The sequence below is a fragment of the Corvus moneduloides genome, chromosome 1 (genome assembly GCF_009650955.1).
Source record: "Corvus moneduloides isolate bCorMon1 chromosome 1, bCorMon1.pri, whole genome shotgun sequence".
NCBI classification, from domain to species: Eukaryota; Metazoa; Chordata; class Aves; order Passeriformes; family Corvidae; genus Corvus; species Corvus moneduloides.
This window is the reverse complement of record NC_045476.1, coordinates 21207099-21226867: the sequence shown is the minus strand read 5'-3', so window position 1 is coordinate 21226867 and position 19769 is coordinate 21207099. Positions and strand designations below refer to the sequence as shown.

General features: G+C 35.8%; 1 protein-coding gene across 7 annotated transcripts in view; it reads left to right on the top strand.

The window, feature by feature from the left end:
- MLLT10 (MLLT10 histone lysine methyltransferase DOT1L cofactor) overlaps window positions 1-19769 on the top strand; it is a 128795-nt gene that overhangs the window by 64016 nt on the left and 45010 nt on the right. For all 7 annotated transcript variants that reach the window (XR_004238693.1, XM_032101502.1, XM_032101480.1 and 4 more), the window contains 2 exons: window positions 927-1182; window positions 3173-3742. Coding sequence is in view for 6 of the 7 variants with exons in the window: in XM_032101502.1 (XP_031957393.1) it covers window positions 927-1182; window positions 3173-3742 (826 nt within the window). In the remaining variant the exon portion in view is untranslated. The remainder of the gene's footprint in view (window positions 1-926; window positions 1183-3172; window positions 3743-19769) is intronic.

The window sequence follows — 19769 nt, the reverse complement described above, 5'->3', positions numbered from 1 at the left end:
CCTGATTTTGTTTTCATTTTCTTTCTTATGTTATTAAAATTCTGTTATCACAACTCCACATTTTTTTCAGTCATGAGAACAATAATATTCCCTTGTATGGTTTCCTAATGTTCTGCATGCAGTTTCCCTGCCCACTTAATTACTTTCTGTGAAACCTCTTTTGACTATTGTTCACCAATAGGGACAATTCTGGCAAAATTTAACAGACGAATAATGGACCTAAAGATGAAATTTTTGAAAGCCATGTGGAGAGCGTAGGAGAAGGGCCAGAATTCTTGGGGGTGGGTAGGGGTTGAGGAAGAAATTTGCATTGGGAGCTCAAGAGTGTTTTTCTACCTGTCAGAGAGAGGGTTTGAATTAAGTGTGTCTCGGTCAGCTCTCTCATGTGTCTTCTTTACTTGGTGGTTCTTAAGGAATTTGATGAATGTGGGATGGTTCACATGCCAGGGAGTTGGTTTGGTTTTGAGACTACAAAGTCTTAAAAATCCAAGTTCTTAGGTTTTGAAGTCTTCAGCAGTTCCACTGCTGATGGAACAGCACTTCCAGTTTAACAAAAAAGGCATAAAAATTGTATGTTCAGAAAAGCATTAAAAGCTTAGTTTCTAATTTTTAATTTTAAGCATAAAGTAACAATATCATATTTAAATAGACTATAAAGGCTGTAGCCATTAGATTTTTCCATTTAGCTCAGTGAAGTAAAAATTTCAACCAAAGCCACTATGCATTTTTTTTCCACAAAATGATGTTTTTTTCAGTTGTTTGCTGAGAATCTTCACAGTTCAGCTTCTGTAATTCCTGCTGTTTCTAGTTAACATTAGTATTTGAACACTTCTGTGTTTGTTTGAAAGAATGAGATCTTTTAAACAGTTGTTACAGTTTTTTGTGTGACTTGTTTGTTTAATTTCTTCTGTCTTTCAAAATGCCAGACGTACACAAGTACTAGCAACAACTCCATGTCAGGCTCCTTGAAGCGGTTGGAAGATACCTCAGCTCGATTTACAAATGCAAATTTCCAGGAAGTTCCTACACATGTTTCAAGTGGAAAAGATTCTTCAGAGGCTAGAGGGTCAGAGAGCAAAGGGAAGAAATCTGCAGGTCACAGCTCAGGTCAGAGGGGAAGAAAGCCTGGTGCTGGAAGAAATCCAGGAACAACTGTGACTGCAGCTAGCCCTTTTCAGCAAGGTACTGATTGTTATGCTGTAACATAACTTGCTTTGACATGAATTAGAAATTTTATGTATGCAGAACTTGAAAAGTAGTTAATCTGTTATCCTCAATACTGAGAATGTTGTTTCACTTTAGGGAAAAACCTAACTTTTTTCAGGGTAAAAATGTTTGTTGCTATAACATAAAAAGGAAGGTTGTGCATTTTTAAAGGGCAAAACTGATGCTTTTTTCAGACTGTTGAAGTATTCTCTTCAGCTGCTAACAGAAGTGTCTTTATGTGCCAGAAATTATTTTGGAGTAAACTTTAATATGAATTTGAGTCTAGAGGTCTTATCTCTTTAAGGGAGTAATACTATGTTTTTTAGTCAGTGCACTAAAGGATAGGATGCCATGGCCCCTCAACAATTTTTCAAGATGCAGATATTTAAAAGTATACCATTTCCTTCAGAGTAAAAGACCTTTTTACTTAGTTTTTTTGTCACCAAAATATATAAGGAGAAGGTGAGTATGCAAGGTTTATTTATCTTAGGTAATACAAAATGTTTTACTTTTTGAACTTGCTAAAACCCACTACGTGGACTTCGGGCACTTCTAAAAGGCAAATTTTACTATGGCATCTTTGTCAGAATTGAAAAAAAAAAGATTAAAAATACTAAAAGTTTTTTAAAAATTCCTTAATTAATAAAACATGTTATTTTGAAACACAACAAACTAGGCCTTCTAGTAATTTTCACTGTGGTGTCTAGTAGCTGACTGTCCTTTATACTTTGTTATGTTGATTTTCCTTTGAGTTTATTTATGCAATGAACACTTGTAAATTTATCTAGAACTCTTCCAATATTTCAGGTCCTTTTACTTGAAAAAAGAGGAAGTATTTTTTTTTTGTTTAAATTCTCAAAACTTTGAAAATTGCCTTCTGGAATTCTTCTTTTAAGGAAAAATCTTATTGCAGATGGCAAAATAGATCTTTTCTATGTGCATGTATTTTCTTTTAGGCTGCATTAAGTGAAGTTGATATAACTTACTTAAAATACAAAACAATGATATTTTAATTTTTTTTTTAAATAGCTGTATTTATGTAAATTGTATTTTGAATGGAATTCTTAACATTGTTTAGTGGAGTACTAATGATAAAACACTATTTTTTAAAGGACATGGGTTTTTTATACCTAATGTCATATTTAGGAGTATTTTCTTGATGTTGTCATCAGTCTGAATTCTGTGAAACAGTACCCACATACACCCACCTGTATAAACTTAGTGAATTTCAGTGCAAGTAAATGTTTGTATTTCCCGAGAGTGCTTCATTTTCTGCCTTGAAAGCACGAATACAGTGATGAAATGACTGCATTCCAAATACTGAAGAAGGAATGTAATTCTGTTACACGGAAGATCTTTATGGTTCTGTGACAGTGCTAAAGAAGTCCTAAAATGCCAATTTTATACATCGTTTTTCACTTTCTCTCTCGTACTTTTGAAAAAGCATGTCTTCTCTGGAGCTCCCCCTCAGCCAGGGAAAATTAAGCCCAATTGTTGTTCCCTTGACCTTTGTCAGACCCCTGATTTTAGGTAGAATGGTAAGGAAGATTGTAGGCATAGTATAGATGTGATCGTAGCATATTTCTATCAGCCTTCTTTTAATATATGTGTATGTTCAAAAAAACCTGCTCCAACTTGCACCAAGTGTTTGTTACGGCTTCAAAACAGGATGGATGTCGAAGTTGCCTAAGCAGCAAAGTCGTTACTCTTCTATTACTCATTTTCACCTTGTGCCCCAGATTCAAATCTAAATCTCAGACAGGAATCTGAGAATCATATTCAGCAAAGTGAAGATCAGCAGGAGAACCAATGAGTTATTTAAAAAATAAATTCTTTAGTTCTTGGTAAGGCTTTTCTTAAAGTACTTCCACATTAAAGTTTTTTATTCTAAGATATTAATACTTCCCGTCAGTTTTCATCAACTACACAGAAAAACATAATTATACTTCTTCTTTCTTTATTGTAGGAAGCTTTTTGGGCACTCCTGGGAGCATAAAGTCATCTTCTGGAAGTTCAGTTCAGTCTCCCCAAGAGTTTTTGAGTTTCACAGACACAGATCTGCGAAGTGACAGTTTCACGCATTCTCAACAGGCTTCCTCAACCAAAGATGTACATAAAGGAGAGGCTGGGAGCCAAGAGGGGGGAGTCAATTGTTTCACTTCCTTAATTGGTCTCCCTTCATCATCAGCAGCTGTTTCCCAATCTAAAAACTTTGACAGCTCACCTGGAGACATAAGTAATTCAAGCCTTAGTTCTACAGCGTACAAACGAGCTCAGACTTCTGGAATAGAAGAAGAAACTGTAACAGAGAAGAAACGGAAAGGAAATAAGCAAAGTAAACATGGGCCTGGTAGACCTAAAGGAAATAAGAGTCAAGAAAGTATTTCCCATCTTTCAGTTTCTTCTGCTTCCCCAACTTCATCTGTGGCATCTGCTGCAGGGAGTGTGACAAGCTCTGGTCTTCAAAAATCTCCAACTTTGCTCAGGAATGGAAGTTTACAAAGTCTTAGTGTTGGTTCATCTCCAGTGGGTTCAGGTAGGCATTTACTGGATTTGTTTTCTTACCTCAAAATAGGTTTTTATTATTTTACCTGTAATTCTCAGTATGCTTTTCAAGAACATAGTATCATTTAAAATATCATGAAAATTACACTGGGGGAAAAAGGACTGTTGGAAAAGTAAGTTTTGTTCCATGTATAGGTGCCACTGTGGTGTAGGTGGCTGTAGTAGATTGGCTCTAGGCTATATAAATGAAGGTTTTGAAGTTGTAGGGGGAAAAGTTGCATAAAAATAGGTTCTTTGAAAATTATGTGTGACAGGTTTAGCAAAAAAAAAAAAAATTGATAGTTATATGGACTTCATTGTCTGTCTGTGCTGTTACACAGAGAAAACAAAATTGGTACTCAGGTATGTCAGCTTTGCTGAATGTGTCTCTCAGTTACACTTTCCCAATTTAGCTTAACTAAAAATCAAAATGTCTATATGGAGAATGACCAGTTTAAACATGTAAAATTATATTCTGAATCTGGACTCCTGTGTAGCTGGATGACATTTTCATATTCTTGTGTGCTGTTTAGCAATTGAAATTGGCTGGTTTGTTCTTCCTCTGTTCTAAATGTTATGCACATCTGGGGCTGTGAGAGGCTTTCTGTTTACTAGAAACCTGTGTGTGGAATGGCCTGGCAGAATACTCTTATCTGCCAAAGTCTTTGTTGCCCTGAAGTTTCTTTCAAAGCTTTTGTGATAAAAAAAAATAATGAATTACCTCACTTCTGAAACTTTGAAGTGTTGTCCTTTTTGTTGTTATAGTGGGTTTTTTTGTGTGTTTTTTTTTTTTTCCTTAATTTTTCTGTTTTGGGGGAAAAGAGAAATGGAGCTTGAATACTTGCTTGTGGGGAGGGTTTTATGTTTTTTGTATTGTATACTTTCACTCTATAAGCAAGAGATACTTTAAAAAATACCTAGTTCAAGGAAAAAAACCCCTGTATTTCTTTCAGAACAAGACTGGTTCTTAAAAACTTGATGTCAAAGCCACATTGTTTTAAAGCAGTTAGATAACGGGCAAATGATCATTTTTACTATGGGTAATAATGGCAAAAGCAGTAGCAACTATGTTAAAAAACTTCTCCTGTATTAAAATCAATGAAGAGAAATGGTATATGACAAAACTTCATGGTTCACTATTTATCTTGTTTAAAATGCAGTTTTAAGAACGTGTTCACCTCTTACCTGTTATGAACAGAGACCATCTAAGAGATTTACATCAGTGTTCTGATTATTATAGTATGAACTTTCTTATTCCTTTATAATCCCTTTGAAGTGGATTATGTATTGTAGTTGGGGTAAGAGATAGAAGTACAAGGTCTTGGTTCGAAGTGAATGACCTACGTTTCCCCCCCTCTTATATTTGTCTTAGAATATTCTGCTCTTGTCAGCTCCTTGAACAGGCCTTTCCCTGTACAGGTCCATTCTTGCTTTCTTTGTCCTCTATTACATCTCACTCTTCCATCTAGAGAATGCCAGTGATAATATTAAACTCTTTGTAAATAAATACATGGATGGAACTACCATGTAGGTTTTGATTACTTTTGTCATGATATTCAGCCTGTAATTTCACATCTATTAAGTATACCTAGATTCTTGGGAGGCAGCATTAGACCTGTCCTCTAAAACAGTGATATTTTCTGAGGATGCCAAAGAACATGAATATAAATAAACAAGGAAACAAAATTTGTAAACAGAATCACCCCAGCAAAACCAAGAAAACCCAGAGATTCAAAACCAAATGTGATGTCTTCGTCTTTGAGCATGAGCTCTAAATTTATCCAGAAACTTCTGCTTGAATCAGAGCATATTGGTGTAATGTACTCTTCTCCCTCATCTCCCCTGTTTCTTATGGTTTTAGTGCTGCTTTTCCCACTTCATCGTAAGTATTCTTTGGGTTTAGCAACCCAATAATCCAAATTTACAGCTGTGTTGGAGTGAGGAAGGACATAAGAGTATTATCACTGTTACCAGAAACTTGTATTCTCTCTGGTGTAGTATGTTAATGTTTCTCTTTGCAATATGCCCACATTGTCCAGTAACAAGATCCAACAAATGAATCTAAATTATTTGACCCGAGCCCCCCGATAAGATTTTGTGCATGTAATTGTAGTGAGTGAAAACACAGGGTACTCAAGCCAAAAAGTTTTTATTGCCTCTTGGAATTGCCTTGATGCTTCAAAGAAGCAGAATCGGGAATGAGCCAGACCATACTAAACAAAGCTTTTGAAGCACTTTTGCAAGAATCTCATTTTTTTTTTTTACTAGCCTTCCTAACAGCAGCTATCTGAAGCTACCACTCTCTTTCAGTTTTCTTAAGAGCACTTGTTGAGATCCATAAAAATTATGAAAAACATGACTTCACAGATGTATGATAATTGTGTTCATAGTTAATGTTCAAATGAGATGAAATGTGAAGGGAAGCTTATTTTAAAAGGTAATGCAGATTCATCACGTGCTATTTATATACAATTAAGTCTTCCCAAAAAGTTTTATTCGGAATAATTATATTCAGCTCATTTTGGAAAAATATTTGTCATTGCCAAACTTATCCTGTCCACAGGCCTTCTCTTTTCCTGCGTAATAAGAACAGAGATGCACCATGAATATAGGTATAGTCTAAGGATAAGTAATTAGAAGCTGTTACAGCACATACGCTCAGGTTGTATTTCAGTTGCCATGCAACTGATCTGATGTGTTCAAGGTTTTATCACTTAAGTGTTCAATCTTTATGCCCTTAATTATTCTTTCTGAAATGTATTTATAACATGATAGGAAACATTGTATACATTACTTTAACATTGTATTCAAAGGAATAAGATAAATTCTAAAAAAATTAAGTAAAATTTATATTGGCAGGGTGATATGGATTTTTTGTAGTAAACTAACATTTTGCTAGTACATCTGTCCCTCTTTAAAAGCCCTCCCCCCCAGATTCTTTAGATACCAGCTCATTTACAAACCATACTTCCCTTTTTGTTGAGAACTCACAAGCAGTGTAAGTTTATTGTCTAAAATGGTGTCAGTCAGTTATTGCAGGAGTTTTTATATAAAGCTGATAATGGTTCACCCCAAATAGAGCTGGTCTTTGAGTGATTTCAGTATCCAAATCTTTTAGTAGGGGGTGTGTGTGCATTTCATCTGAACTAAACAATTTTATAGAGCAGTCTAACTTTCCAGGTCACACGTGCTGTATTCTCCAGATTAAGTTCATTCTCAGCATCTTTCTAGGGAATAATATTTAAAGATTTCTAATCTAGTATTGTAGAGCATTGAGAGCTTGTGTCCCATGGCAATAGGGAAAAGAATATTTTATGTGACATACGGTACCTTCTGACTTTTCTGGAATAATGTAGCAATGTAAAATGGAAAGCAATCAAGTATCAGAAGTTGACTGAAATTTCTGTTTCATGGTAGATGAGGTTCTTGTGCAGTTGTCTTCTAAGTTCAGCATGGATACTTGCTGCTGGAATTATTACAGTGCTTCAGGCACTTATCTGCCTTCCCAGTTTTCTGCTCTTGATTTCAAGCATACAACAAATTGTGTAGTATCAGCTTCAATAGCTAAGGACTTCAGGGGGTTATTTACTTCAATATTTTAATTTTTGTAAAATTGATTTTGTGCCCGATGTGTACTGTAAGCCCTAAAAAAAGCTTATGATTTTTTTTTTCTTTAAGATGACTGGAAAAGATTAAATTACCAGTTGGGCCTTGAAATGGTTAGCCCATTGTTTCAGCACCCTTGTTGTGTCCATCTTCTGGAATTCCTTTGTCCTGACTGGGGCAAAATTAGAATTTGCCTTCCTACATTTTTGTCTCTGCCTCTGTATATCATCATATATATTCTTCCCTTAGCCAGTCTTCAGTGTGCTGTGGTTGGTAACACTGGACACTTCTTGGAATAAAGGACTCATCCAAACCCAGTATTGTACTTTAATAAAGCAGTATTTCAAATTCTGAGAAATCAATAATGTTGTTGGCACAGGTGCCTTTGAGTTGATCTTATGTCTTGTGCAGTCAAGTTTCAGCTTTATATACAAGTTGGCTAAATGCTTCAGATTAGTTCCATGTATTTTGTTCTCCTTTTCCATCTGATTCAAGCGGTGCTGAAACCTTTGTCAATGTTGCACACGTTCTGCTGTGCAAGATCATTGTACTGTTAAGCTCATTGCTGCACTTAGGACGCAAGAGAACTCTGAAGTTTCAAAGTAGAAGAGTAACTTGAAATTATTCTCATTGAGATACTAAGTCCCTCAAGTACTTATGTTAAATCTTCATGATGCTGTGTTTAAAGTTTGACTTAGTAGCTGAATCTACGGGGAGAAAGAGTTTATAAAAAACCGTTCTGAAACAGTTTGTGCTATCTGCAAAGTGCACCAAAGCAGAAGTCTTGCTGTGTTAAAAAGCCAGTTTGTATTCAGAGGAGATAGAATATAAAGAACAAATTGATACTAATAGATATTAATGGCCTTTTAGGACTAAGCAAGTGGTGTAGAAAGCACACAAGGCAAAATCAATGCGCAGAGAACTTCATTCTTCATGTTTGAGGCTCAACAGAAGTGTTGTTGAGATTGGTGAATGGTGTACAAGATTAAAATGTTAAAATTGACGATTGTTGGTGTAGAAAACATGGAGACATTCATCAGATAACAGGGAAGAAATCACATGAGGTAGTAGCTTATGAAGATGGCGATTATCATGAAATGGATCAAAGTTCTTAAGTAAAATGGTTGTTATCAGCAGCTGCAGCCAGAAGTATTGACATTTCCTGATGATGAATACCTCATATTTCCATGCTTTGTCAGTATTACATTTTAGTAAGTCTTTAAAACTCATGAAGTTTTAAGAGACTGGCAAGTAGTTAATGTTATGCAATTAGGACGTGTTTGACAGAAGAAGGAAAGATGTTAAGGCATACAAAGGTGTAATCATTAGTGGTGGATATTGAGAGTTACGGAAAATAACTTATTGGACTAATTTTATTTCCTATTTTTTATTTAAAAGTGGCATAGTAGATGTCTACATTTCAATTGATACAGCATGACATTTTAAATAAAAGCTTGTAATGATAGGAAGTCAGCAAATCCTTGCATTAACTATAGTTGATAGGTAAGTTTCAAATTTATTTTGATCAGAGAATTATTAAACTAATGTTTACTTTGTTTTATTATTTCCCCTTATGCTCAGTTGGTCAGAGCATGGTGCTCATAACACCAAGGTCACGGCATCGATCCTCAGTTCACTTAAGAGTTGGACTCTGTGATCTTTGTGGGTCCCTTCCAATTCAGAATAATCTGTGAAATCTATAGGAAAATTCTGCAATTTTTGAAAAAGTCCGGTTATGAGGACAGGGTAAAATGATTCCCTTGGTCAGCAATACTGAATCAGGGGGATGGGGAAGCAGAGATCAAATGATTTACTAGGAATTGGTTTGTTAGAAGCAATGCATACCGCTTGCCCAACACTTATTGTACCCACCAAAGCAGGATGAGAAGATATGAGACTATTGATAAAGGGAAGGAATCTTGACCAAAGATCCTGTTTTTAACCTAAAGCTAACTCAAACCAGTCTTGAAGTTTGGACTTAGCCCAGGGGCATAAAGAGCATGCGCAGGGAGGAAAGGTGAAAAGTTCAGGATGAGGAAGATCCTTTACTTCATCTGAGGAAGACTCTTATTTCATCTCGGAGACCCCTGCCCACGACCAGCAGACAGCACTGCGCAAGCGCAACGCGGATGTCAATGACTTTTGGGCTCACTGCAATACGAAGCGAGGTTGGGCGGGGCCAGGTGATGAATATGTATAGGCGTATGGGGAAACTCAGTGAATATGGAACTTGTAACCCGATAAATACCAGGCTGAATGCAGCTGTGGGCACGCATGGCATCCCCCATGTGTCCTAGTGCTGGAATAAACCTACCTACTTTACTACTTATTCCAGTAGTGGAGTCTTTCCCGCTCATCAATACAAACTAAGAGTTCTGTTGGTGGAGCTAAAATAGAAGATTATGCCTTAGAAAGATGATGTGTACTTGCAGGATAATGATGGCCTTCTGGGGAAAGAGGGGCTGTAGAGAAAAAGGATAAAGGTGATTAATCAGTTGTGTCTGAGTTTCCAGTGCTGAGATGTGTTTAAAAAGGTTTTAATGCATAAACAGCAATCTAATGAGAAAGGCAGCTCTGTGTTCAGAGTGTGTCTGTCTGGTCTTTGAATGCTACGTGTGGTTCTGTGATTTGCTCTGTGTAAGGAAAAGAGCCACGAGAAGGATTCAACGACTAGGAAAAGCACATGATTGGAGAATAGCTAAGGAGTGAGTTTATCAGACTATGGGTATCATGGTGAGGAACTGAAAACTGGTACTACCATGATCCTTAACTTAACAAGAGTAAAATAGGATCAAGTGAAAGAAGGTAACAGTTGAACAAATCTCAGTTCTGAAAATTTACTTCCTAGAAGATTCAGTTTAGTTGAACATATTTATTTGATTTGCAGGTGCAGGAAGTTCTAGAGCTAAGAAATCAATATGCTTGCAGAGATGTTTGTTTGATCCTTACCTATGAACCTAATTCGGTGCTATATTATCTCTTTGATTTTTAAAAGAAAATTTAGCATGATGCATCAGTTTAGCATATGAAATAGTTTGTACTGGGTAAATAATGCATTTTAAAATATAGTAGTTAGTAGTATGCTAATTTTCAGGCAGCATGGGTCTGCAAGAATTGGTTCCCAGTGTAGTATATGTTCTATGCTTTTATCAGAGATCGAGAAGTTAAGTAGTTTTTGCTGCTTACTCTGAGGATTCAGGGTGGTTTCTAAAAATGTATGTTGTAAAAAATAAACTTGGATGTAATGAATAAGAATTCCTTGATTAAGAAGGCTGTGGACAAAAAAATACTGAACAATGAGATGTGTTTTGAAAACAGTTATGAAAAACTTCTGAATAATGATGGAGAACTGAACATTATACTTCAGGGGGAAAAAAGGCTCTTGTCCTCACTGTGACACTCATTTCAAGAAGGGGTAGAAAAGTTACATCATAATTAATAGAAATTACTCCATACATGGTGCAGGTAGCAAAGTACTATCTTTATTTATGATACCAATTTCCTCCTAAAATATGACTATGAATGTGAAAGTTGAGAAGAGGCATACAATGATGGGTATTTTTAAAATATCCTTTTCAAAGAGTCTGAAGCTCTTTGCTAGACTGGAATACCTTTCATTTGAGAATATTTCAGTTTACAAAAATGTTTAGAAGCATGATCATAATTGTGATACAAAAAGAATTACTATTCCTGGTCAAGATTTTTTTTTTTTGGTAATTGCATACTGCATACAGGTAATTGCCCCATTTTCTGTTAAAAAAAAAAAAAAAAAAAAGACATATAGTGTTTAATTGGATGGGCTGCTGAAAAGAAGAAATACTCAGCCTGTTCCGCTCTTGAAGACTCCAAGCTGCCTGACTTTCCATGGAAGCAGTGTTTTGAGCATGAGATGCAAATCAGCCGCCCTGTGAATGTTACAAGACTAGAAACTCTTGGAGCATCCCTTTGAAACACAACTTGATTTAAAACAAGGCAAAGTTTTCCTTTCTCAAGAAAATTGTGAAGTTTTTATTTTTCAGTGAAAACAGATGGGAGGGCTTTCTGAAGTGAAAAAAAATGTCCCAGGGAAGGACATGTATAGAGCTTCCATGTCAAGCTGCTAAGGCCTGCTAATATCAGAGGAGATCTTGGCAGCTGTGGAAGTTACATGACTAGTTAATTGTTGTATGAGAACGTGTCTGTCAGGTTAAAATAGAAATTTTGAAGATTATATCTTTAAACTAGATTCCCAAATTATGGTGACTCTGGGCAGTAGCTTCTATTTAAATTTCAAAAGATGTCATAATTTATTTATTTGTTATTCTCTGATAGTCAACAGCAAATAGTATGTTTAAATTATGGACTTGTGATACATTTCAGATGCTAAAAGAACCCACAACAAAGCAAAAAATTAATACAGGAAAGGGAATGTGTATTTTCTTGACTTCCCTTTTCGGTCTTTCATTTAATAACAAAATAAAGAAAGTTTTGGTAGTTATTAATTTTGGGAGAAAGGCATAATTTTAAACAGCTTAGCAAAAAGATGTACATATTTCTAAACTATTTGAAATACTATTTTTATTCAAGCTTTGTGAGTCTTCTACCCAAATATTAATTTAGTAACAATTACAAGAAACTCTGCAGGTCTACATTTTTGCCCATACAGAATTATTTGCAGATTGGGCATCAAAATACAAACTTGTTGAAACATAATAAATATATGTATGAATACAGATTAGACTATTAGTTAGTTGTATCTATACTGGCAGAGAAGAAAATGGACTGGGGAGGGCTTAAAGTCTACTTAAGTTTCTGTATTACTACTTTCCAAATTCAGCTATAAATCTTTTTTATTTGGTAAGGGAAGGTTTTCAGGGAAGTCCATGAGCTTTTTGTAAACTGCTTTCTTTTATTTTATATTTGACCCATAAGCCTACAAAGAGCCTTGTATATATTTGGTGTTAGGTTTGAACTCCTAACAAAAACTAACTTACTTTAGGCCTGCATAATCTGCGTAAACTACGCTGTATGAATGAGATTTGGCTGACAGCTTTGCTACTATTGTTGTCTGCATAGTGAAGAAAATAAATTGCCTGCTTTTCCAGTGGCTGATTGTCTTTGCAGATATGGAGTAAAGTATGTGGTATTATCATTATTACATTAAAAAAAATAAGGGCAGAAAGATGTACTGAAACTTCCAGTTTTGTGCTTAGATTATATTAGTTCTCTAACTCTTATTATAAAACTAAGAATTAGACTTTTAAATAGAGCAGGGGAACAAGGAGACACTGTGAGGCAATTATGATTTCTATCTATCAGATGTCTTTGTTACAGAATTTGATATTTGCTTTAGAGATGTATCCCTTTTCTGAAGATCAAGGATATATTCCTTGATTCTATTGCTGCATGGAAAATAAAGTGAGATACAAGTGTTTTCTTACTTGTAACTGTTTAGTTCCCAGAAACTCCTTTAAAATGGCTTAACTTAAAAAAATGGACTTTCAAAATGGTATCAAATTAAGAGGTTTTTGTATATATATTTTAAAATTAAAATATTCATCTTCTTGAGTGTGAACATTTTTCAGCATCTGGAGTCAATTACTAGAGTATGGCATTCTTTGTAAGTCAAATGTGAGATAGCAATCAGTCTTTTAACTCCATAAAATCTGTTAAAGGTGACATGGGAACATACAAAAGTGTGTGCGGGGGAGGGTAGAGAAGAGGCTTGACTATAAAAGGAGCAGTAGGGTTTTTTTACCCTTCCTTGAAAATTGTACTTTTCAGATCTTACAGACTTTCAACTCTTTCAGAAATCAAATATAGCTGAAAAATAAGTGATGTGTATGTGTTGATAGTTCTTGAATTTTTGTCCATCTGAAGACTGTCCAATTCATATGGTAAAATTCTTTTTTTGTTGTTGTTGTCAGTCAGAGGTGACAGCACTACAGTCAGGTTTTTAAAATCAGAAGGAAGTGTACTTGGCTTTTAAACTTTCCATTTATTTGATGTGAAGAGCTGCAGTACCAGAAGTTAAACTGACTGAAGTTTGTCTCAAGATTATATTTGGGGAGAGGCTGTGATGTCTAGAGCTGTTGTTGATCATCATAGTAATTCCTGCAATTCCCTTGTAAAGTTTCAAAAAGAAAACAAAAAAGTTAAATAGAAATGCTAACATAATACAATGGCATAAAAAAGACTAGTTACTTTAAAATAATTAAGCTTTTCAGTGAAAGATTTTGCTGAGGGACAAATCCATTAAGACTTAGAATGGAGAGATTCATGTGTTGATGTATAGGAGCTATACTGCTTTTTAAAACAAATATTATAGGGCCAAGTGCCTGATTATCAAGTACCTATGCTTCCTTCTTATGTAAGTAATTAATTTTTCTTCCTTAAGCAGGTTGTATGGGTGTGATAGGACTAAGAACAGCAGCTTTCTGAACCTCCAGGCCATCTGTGTTGTGGTACTGTAGCATGTTACTTAGCTCAATGCTGCAGCAAATGCACCCCAGCAATTCTGGCTGTGTAGTGGAGGATTTGCAGTTAGGTGGTCCCCTGGTAGCTCCATGTGCATAAAGATGTGTCTTAGGTGCAGTAAGTGACGCTGTGTCCCAGTGCCTTTTCACTGTATGGTAGTTCCTGATATTGTACAAACATTACCTGTACCTGGAAGATCTGCATGTAGATTCATCTGAATGTGAGCTCATTTTTGATAAATCTCCCCAACACGATTAAAATGCAGAAAATTGGCAGAGGTAAGCCAACAATGTATTTCCAGAAGGTTACTCAAATAAAACTCTCTTTCAAGAGTATTAAGCATACCTGAAAAGGTGTTGTAGGAACTTGATATACAGGTATGCCATATACACGAAGTGTGCTGTCAGAATACTTAGCAGGACAGTTCTTGCAAGGGCTTTTGTGGTGGTAATGCAGGAAACAGTAAGTGAAATAAACTATTTTGTATTGTTAGAAAAGCTACTTCTTATGTGATCCTGAATGTAAAGCCATTTTTTGTCCATTTGGACCAAACTTGGATTTAACACCTAGTTTAGATGCAAACTCCTTACTTCATATTGCTCTTTCTATACTTTTTATTCAGCTTTTAAATAGAAGTCTTCATCTTTCAGTGTCAGATTTGGTAGATATGTGAGAAGGCCATAAGGATAGCAGGAAGTAAACTGTTCATTTTGACCGTGATCTAGTTTGCTACATATGTTTTTGTGAGAGGGAATTACATGCAGTGGTAAAAGGTTCAGAAAAGGGTTCTCACTAAACTAAGTAACAGGGAAAAATGGAAAAATTTTGTCATAAAAAAGTGAGTGAGCATCTGTGTTCTTTGGACCTGTATAGCTCTAGAAATCTGAGTTGAGAAAGGGATTTGTGGAACTGCTAACAGAACTAAAGAATATGAACATGCAACTGGGACTTGTGCATGAGTAATTGTGTTAGATCCTACGTACTTGACTTGGTTTTATTTCTGTTTCCCATTGTTTATTGTTTTTGAACATCTGTGAGATAAGAATGACTAGAGATTCCAAGTAAATTAAAAAAATACCAACAGAACCCCCTCCAACAAACAAATAAAAAACCCAAACACCAAACACAGCCCCCACTCCCCCAAACAAATGAAAAAGTGGCTCGTAAGCTATCAATATAGTTAGCTTTCACATAAGAATGTCAAATGCAAATTGCTGGAATTTGTTTTGTTTGGTTTTTTTAACTTTTTTTTTTTTCTTGAAGTGTGATAACTGTCATGGACAAATGCCTAATCTGATGGATTTAGGGCTTCGTTACGGCAAATAACATCCTTCCTAGGGATGAAGTCACTAGGCTTTTTTTCTGTTGTGGAGTAGTGGTAAGCTTAGGATGGAACTTTAGTTTCTGTATGCATAACCAATTCCCTTAAAAACAAGTAATGAACACCAGAGGGTGGTGGCTTGGATGTATTAATACCGAGTCATTTCAGAAATTGAAATGAATGAGCTGGAAGCATCAAAGTTTTTTCTGAGAAGAATTGATTTTAAGGAGGAATAACTGCAAGGTTCTAAATAAAGCAAACAATAGCAGCTGCTGTAAGGATTGGATGAAGAGAGGAAAAATTTAACCAAGACTGAAAGTGCGAGAGGCAGCAGAGATGGCAAACGAAAACAGTGAGAAGTCCAGCTATTACAGCATACAGTTTTTTGGCATGCATATCTATCTCTATATCTCTATATCTCTATATCTCTATATCTGTGTTTATAGTTACCATTCACCATCCCTAATCTTTCTTGATACCTTAGCATGTTGTATTTCAATAGCTTGTCTGTACATTGTAGCAGAAAACTGGGTGGCTGGGAGGGGGTACTTCAGTGCAGGAGTCAGGAAAGAGGTAGCTGCCAATAAAGGCAGTTACACAGGAACCAAGACAGTAGCTCTTTTTTCCTTCCAGAATAAAACACCTTTTTTCATCTGCCTTCTACTAATTTATGGAGTGTGGAAGGGAGTGGAGGTAGGGGAACAGTTCTCCTTCTGTTCTGTGGAGAGGCTTGAGGGGAGTCTAGAATTAGCTCCATCAGTCACAAGCAGGACTGATCTAGTGTTGGCCCTTCCTTGTGTAATTGGATGAGGTCTGTGTTAGAACAGCTAGTGTTTTGTTAGCTCTTTAGCTGCATGTCTTCCTCATTTGTCTATGAAGTGTTATCTGATAGTAAATTTTGCATTGGGACATACCTAGTGTATTCTGCTTTGAAACTTTCTCATACCTCTTGAGTGATGTTTGAGAATATGTTGTATGTGATTGCTTGGATTAGTGGTAGCTCCTGTGTGGTACAGTTTTAAAGAAACAAAAGCAAAAGGTACAGCTTCAGCAGTCTAGGACTGAGCTTGTTTGAAAAAAATAAAAAATGAAGAGAAAAGAAAAAAAAAACCCCATCACCCCAAGCCTCCTTCCAAACCTACCCAATGGTTCCTTAAATTTGAAAGGGACTTTCTTTAGTGTTGAAAGCAATGATGGATTAAAATGGCTGCTATTTCTTGTGCACAAAAATCTGAGCATAAATGGAATGAACTGATATAATTATAATCAAAGGCTGTGGAGAGTAGGTGTGGGTGAAATGGTTCTGCACTTAAGAGTGGCAGACTGCAGTTGCATTGTGTCCTCTGCACCTGAGAAAGAATTTGTCTGCATAGTATAATGCGATTCCAGTCATATTAGCTCTGTGCATTTTTTTCCTTGTAAATTATAAGTGTATTTTTGTATTTTGTTAGTTCTCTGAAAACTGCTGAGAAGGTTAATTAAAATTATCAGTTTCATTTATTTCAGATTAATGCACTTATGTTAAGAATCATACAGAATTTTGTATATTGTGCATTTTTTCTGTACCACAAAATTTAAACCCCTCAACATTAATACTTATATTTTTTAGAGAACACACTTAGCATATAGTGCTTTAATTAAAATATTCCAAATTTTAGAAGTATTTCCATTGAAGTATCTTTGGCTAATTACTCAGTTTTAGTCAGTAGGTAAAAGTCAAGCCTTTTAAATTTTTTAAAACTGCTTCTGAATTAGTTTTGTAATGTTTGAATATGAATGACAGAAGTTTAAGATGTCTTTGTTCTTCATTCATTTTTTTTGAAATTCTGATGTTCAGAAGAGCCTGGCAGTTAAAAATTAGCTTATGACAGCAATGTTTAGTAGCTTCCAGTTGTGGCAAGAGTAAAGAAGAGAAAAATAAATCATTAAAGGCAGTTGCCCTGTTGGAACCCAAATAGTTACTGCAGTCAGATCTCAGAGGCTGATGCAGGTAGAAAATTCCCCCATGGAAGCATGACAGAGGTGTTTGCCCCTGATCTGGCCTGTAAAGTCATTAATTCGATCATCTTGTCAAACCAGATGTGTGAACTGAGGGCTTTGTTCCTTAGTAGTGTGAAAGAGCGAACAAGCAAACTGAAACTAAAATAATTCTATAGTCATGAGGTCATTATCTTAAGCAGGAATAAGCTGGTGGGATAAGTGGAAGAGGGCTGGCATCTGCATGACTGCCACCACTCTGCAACTGGGCATTATGATGTTGTGGTGCTGTGGAGGCTGTGTTAGAGACTTCAGCTGCACGGCAGAGGATGTGAGTGTGTTCTGGCACTTCAGGATTAGAGATCAATACTCTGTAAAAACCCCAACCCGTGACGGAAAGGAAGTTCATGTGAGCATCTCCGTTCGTGTACCACTAGTTGGACATTCTTTCTATGTATCTGAGTTGTTCCTGAACTGAGCTCTCTAAAGTCCAGGAGACACAACCGTTTTCTGTTAGACTTGATTGCTTGAATTCATCTCAATGTATCAGTGAAGCAAAACAGATGCCTCGTGATTAAAATTAGCAAGGCAACTTCCGTTTGAGTTTCTAAATTTGTTGCAGACAATGAAATTAAAATCAGTCTTTTCTTGGGGGTACTGATTGCCACTGGAAAGAATTTGAATTTTTATTTGTAATATTAGCTTTAGAATACAGCTAATTGGCATGTGCTGGAATGTTCTTATACTCGACATTTAAAATCTAACCAACATTGATAAAAGAAATATAAGTAAAAAATTACAGTGGATAGAAATAAATCCATTTTACAATTTGTGCTACTGTAAATGATCAGAGCTCTAATACAAGAAAGATGTATTCAGGTATATTATTGTTCACTGAAATTCCTGTCTATACATATATTCTTTTGTGCGTCTGTTAAACATGATCTTAACATGAAGCCCTTTTTCTCCTAACTCAAAAGCTTTCTCGAAGTTGATGAATGCCATACATAATGGTAAGTTATATTAGAATCTTTTTCAGAGGTTCATTTATCACAAAGGGTAGCCTTTTGTGGAAAAGCCTGATTGAAGGTCTGCATATTCTATGGATTGGGTGAAATACAGGTCTGCAGTGCGTCAATTGTTCGGTACTTGAGTGAAAACTTTTGTAGATTGTCTGCAGGAGCCTGATAGGTCAATAGTTCCTCAGTTCTCTTTTTATGATCTTTTTGTATGTGTGAAGTAAAACGATAACAGTTTTATTCCAGTTCTGAGATCCTTTTCTTTAATTTTGTGAATAGTGTTTTCTAGTCCTTCTTGTGTGCTCCATTCATAGGTGTGTTATAGTGGTGTCTACCTCAGGCATTCTCCCACTTGCCTTCCTGACTACTTAAATTACTACAAGTAATGCATGTGAAGGTAGCCTTGTTTTGTCCATTCTTTGTTCTGACAGCCTGATGCTGCTCATTTGTGTCACTGATAACAGAACTATCAGTTTCAGAGGGAGCAATATTGAATCTTTAATGTATCTAATGGCTGTTTCCCTTTAGTATTCAGCATTGGCTTTGTACCCCTTTTTCTCTATTCACTCATAGCCAGTGGAAATGAAATATCTTCTTAAATTAGAACTTGGTTTACTTTTTCAAGGCTATTGTTAGTTTGTAGGAAACAATCATAGCTATATTCACAAGTTATTGAAAGACTGAAAACCCTCTCATGAGGCCAGTTTTGAAGATTATCAAGTTTGTTTCTCAGTGTGATATTTAATTGGTGTCAGGTGATCTGTTAATAAAAAAATGTAATTTTTTTACCCATTTGTGCCAGCCAAATAGAATTTTTCTTACTGCTGTGCATGTATGTTAGAAGAGCAGTGCTGTATGCATTGCTAATTGTATTGACTTGAAATTCAGAATATGCAAAAGAATTTAAGTGTTTGAAACTTTGCATGGTCAAGTTTTTTGCATATAGAGCTAGCAGTCATTACAGTTTTATAGAACTTTTGCTTTTCATACTGTCAGAGCCATGAATTACACCTGTTAGGCACATGTCTAGATTGGTGGGTCTCTTAAATAATAAAAATTTTAATGTTACATTACCTTTATGTTTCATAGTCTACGTGTGGTGAGAAATAATGAAATTTCTCTAGATTTGCTTTGCTTTAGTAAAGTAGGTTTAGCTTTTTTCCTTTTGATATAGGGTTTCCCTCTCACTCTCCCAGGTATACAGTACTCTGAACCAGCTTTGAGATGAAGGAAAGCAAGCTCACCATTTTTCTGAACAAAAGTAAACATCTGAAGGGTATCTGACAAAGGGTGCTGAATTTGGACTTGGTGAGTTTCTGCTGTTTTATAAGCAGAGCCTTTTTGCTGTTTAATGTTGAAGAGGTATAGATTCACAAGAAGGTGTAGAATAGAAATCGATGGAACACCATTTGTGACTTATTCCCACATTGCACTTCCTGTTTTTTAAATGGCATAGATAGTTGGAAGGACATATATTGCCAAACAATAGTAATGCTTTATATAAGTTACTGTTGTGGAACAGCATAATGGTAGCTACATGTTTGTTTAAGAATGGTGTTTGAACAGGATTTATAATCTAACTACTTTTTTGGGGGATGGTGGGGTGGTGGTGGTGATGTTTCATGGTACCTTCTGAGGTG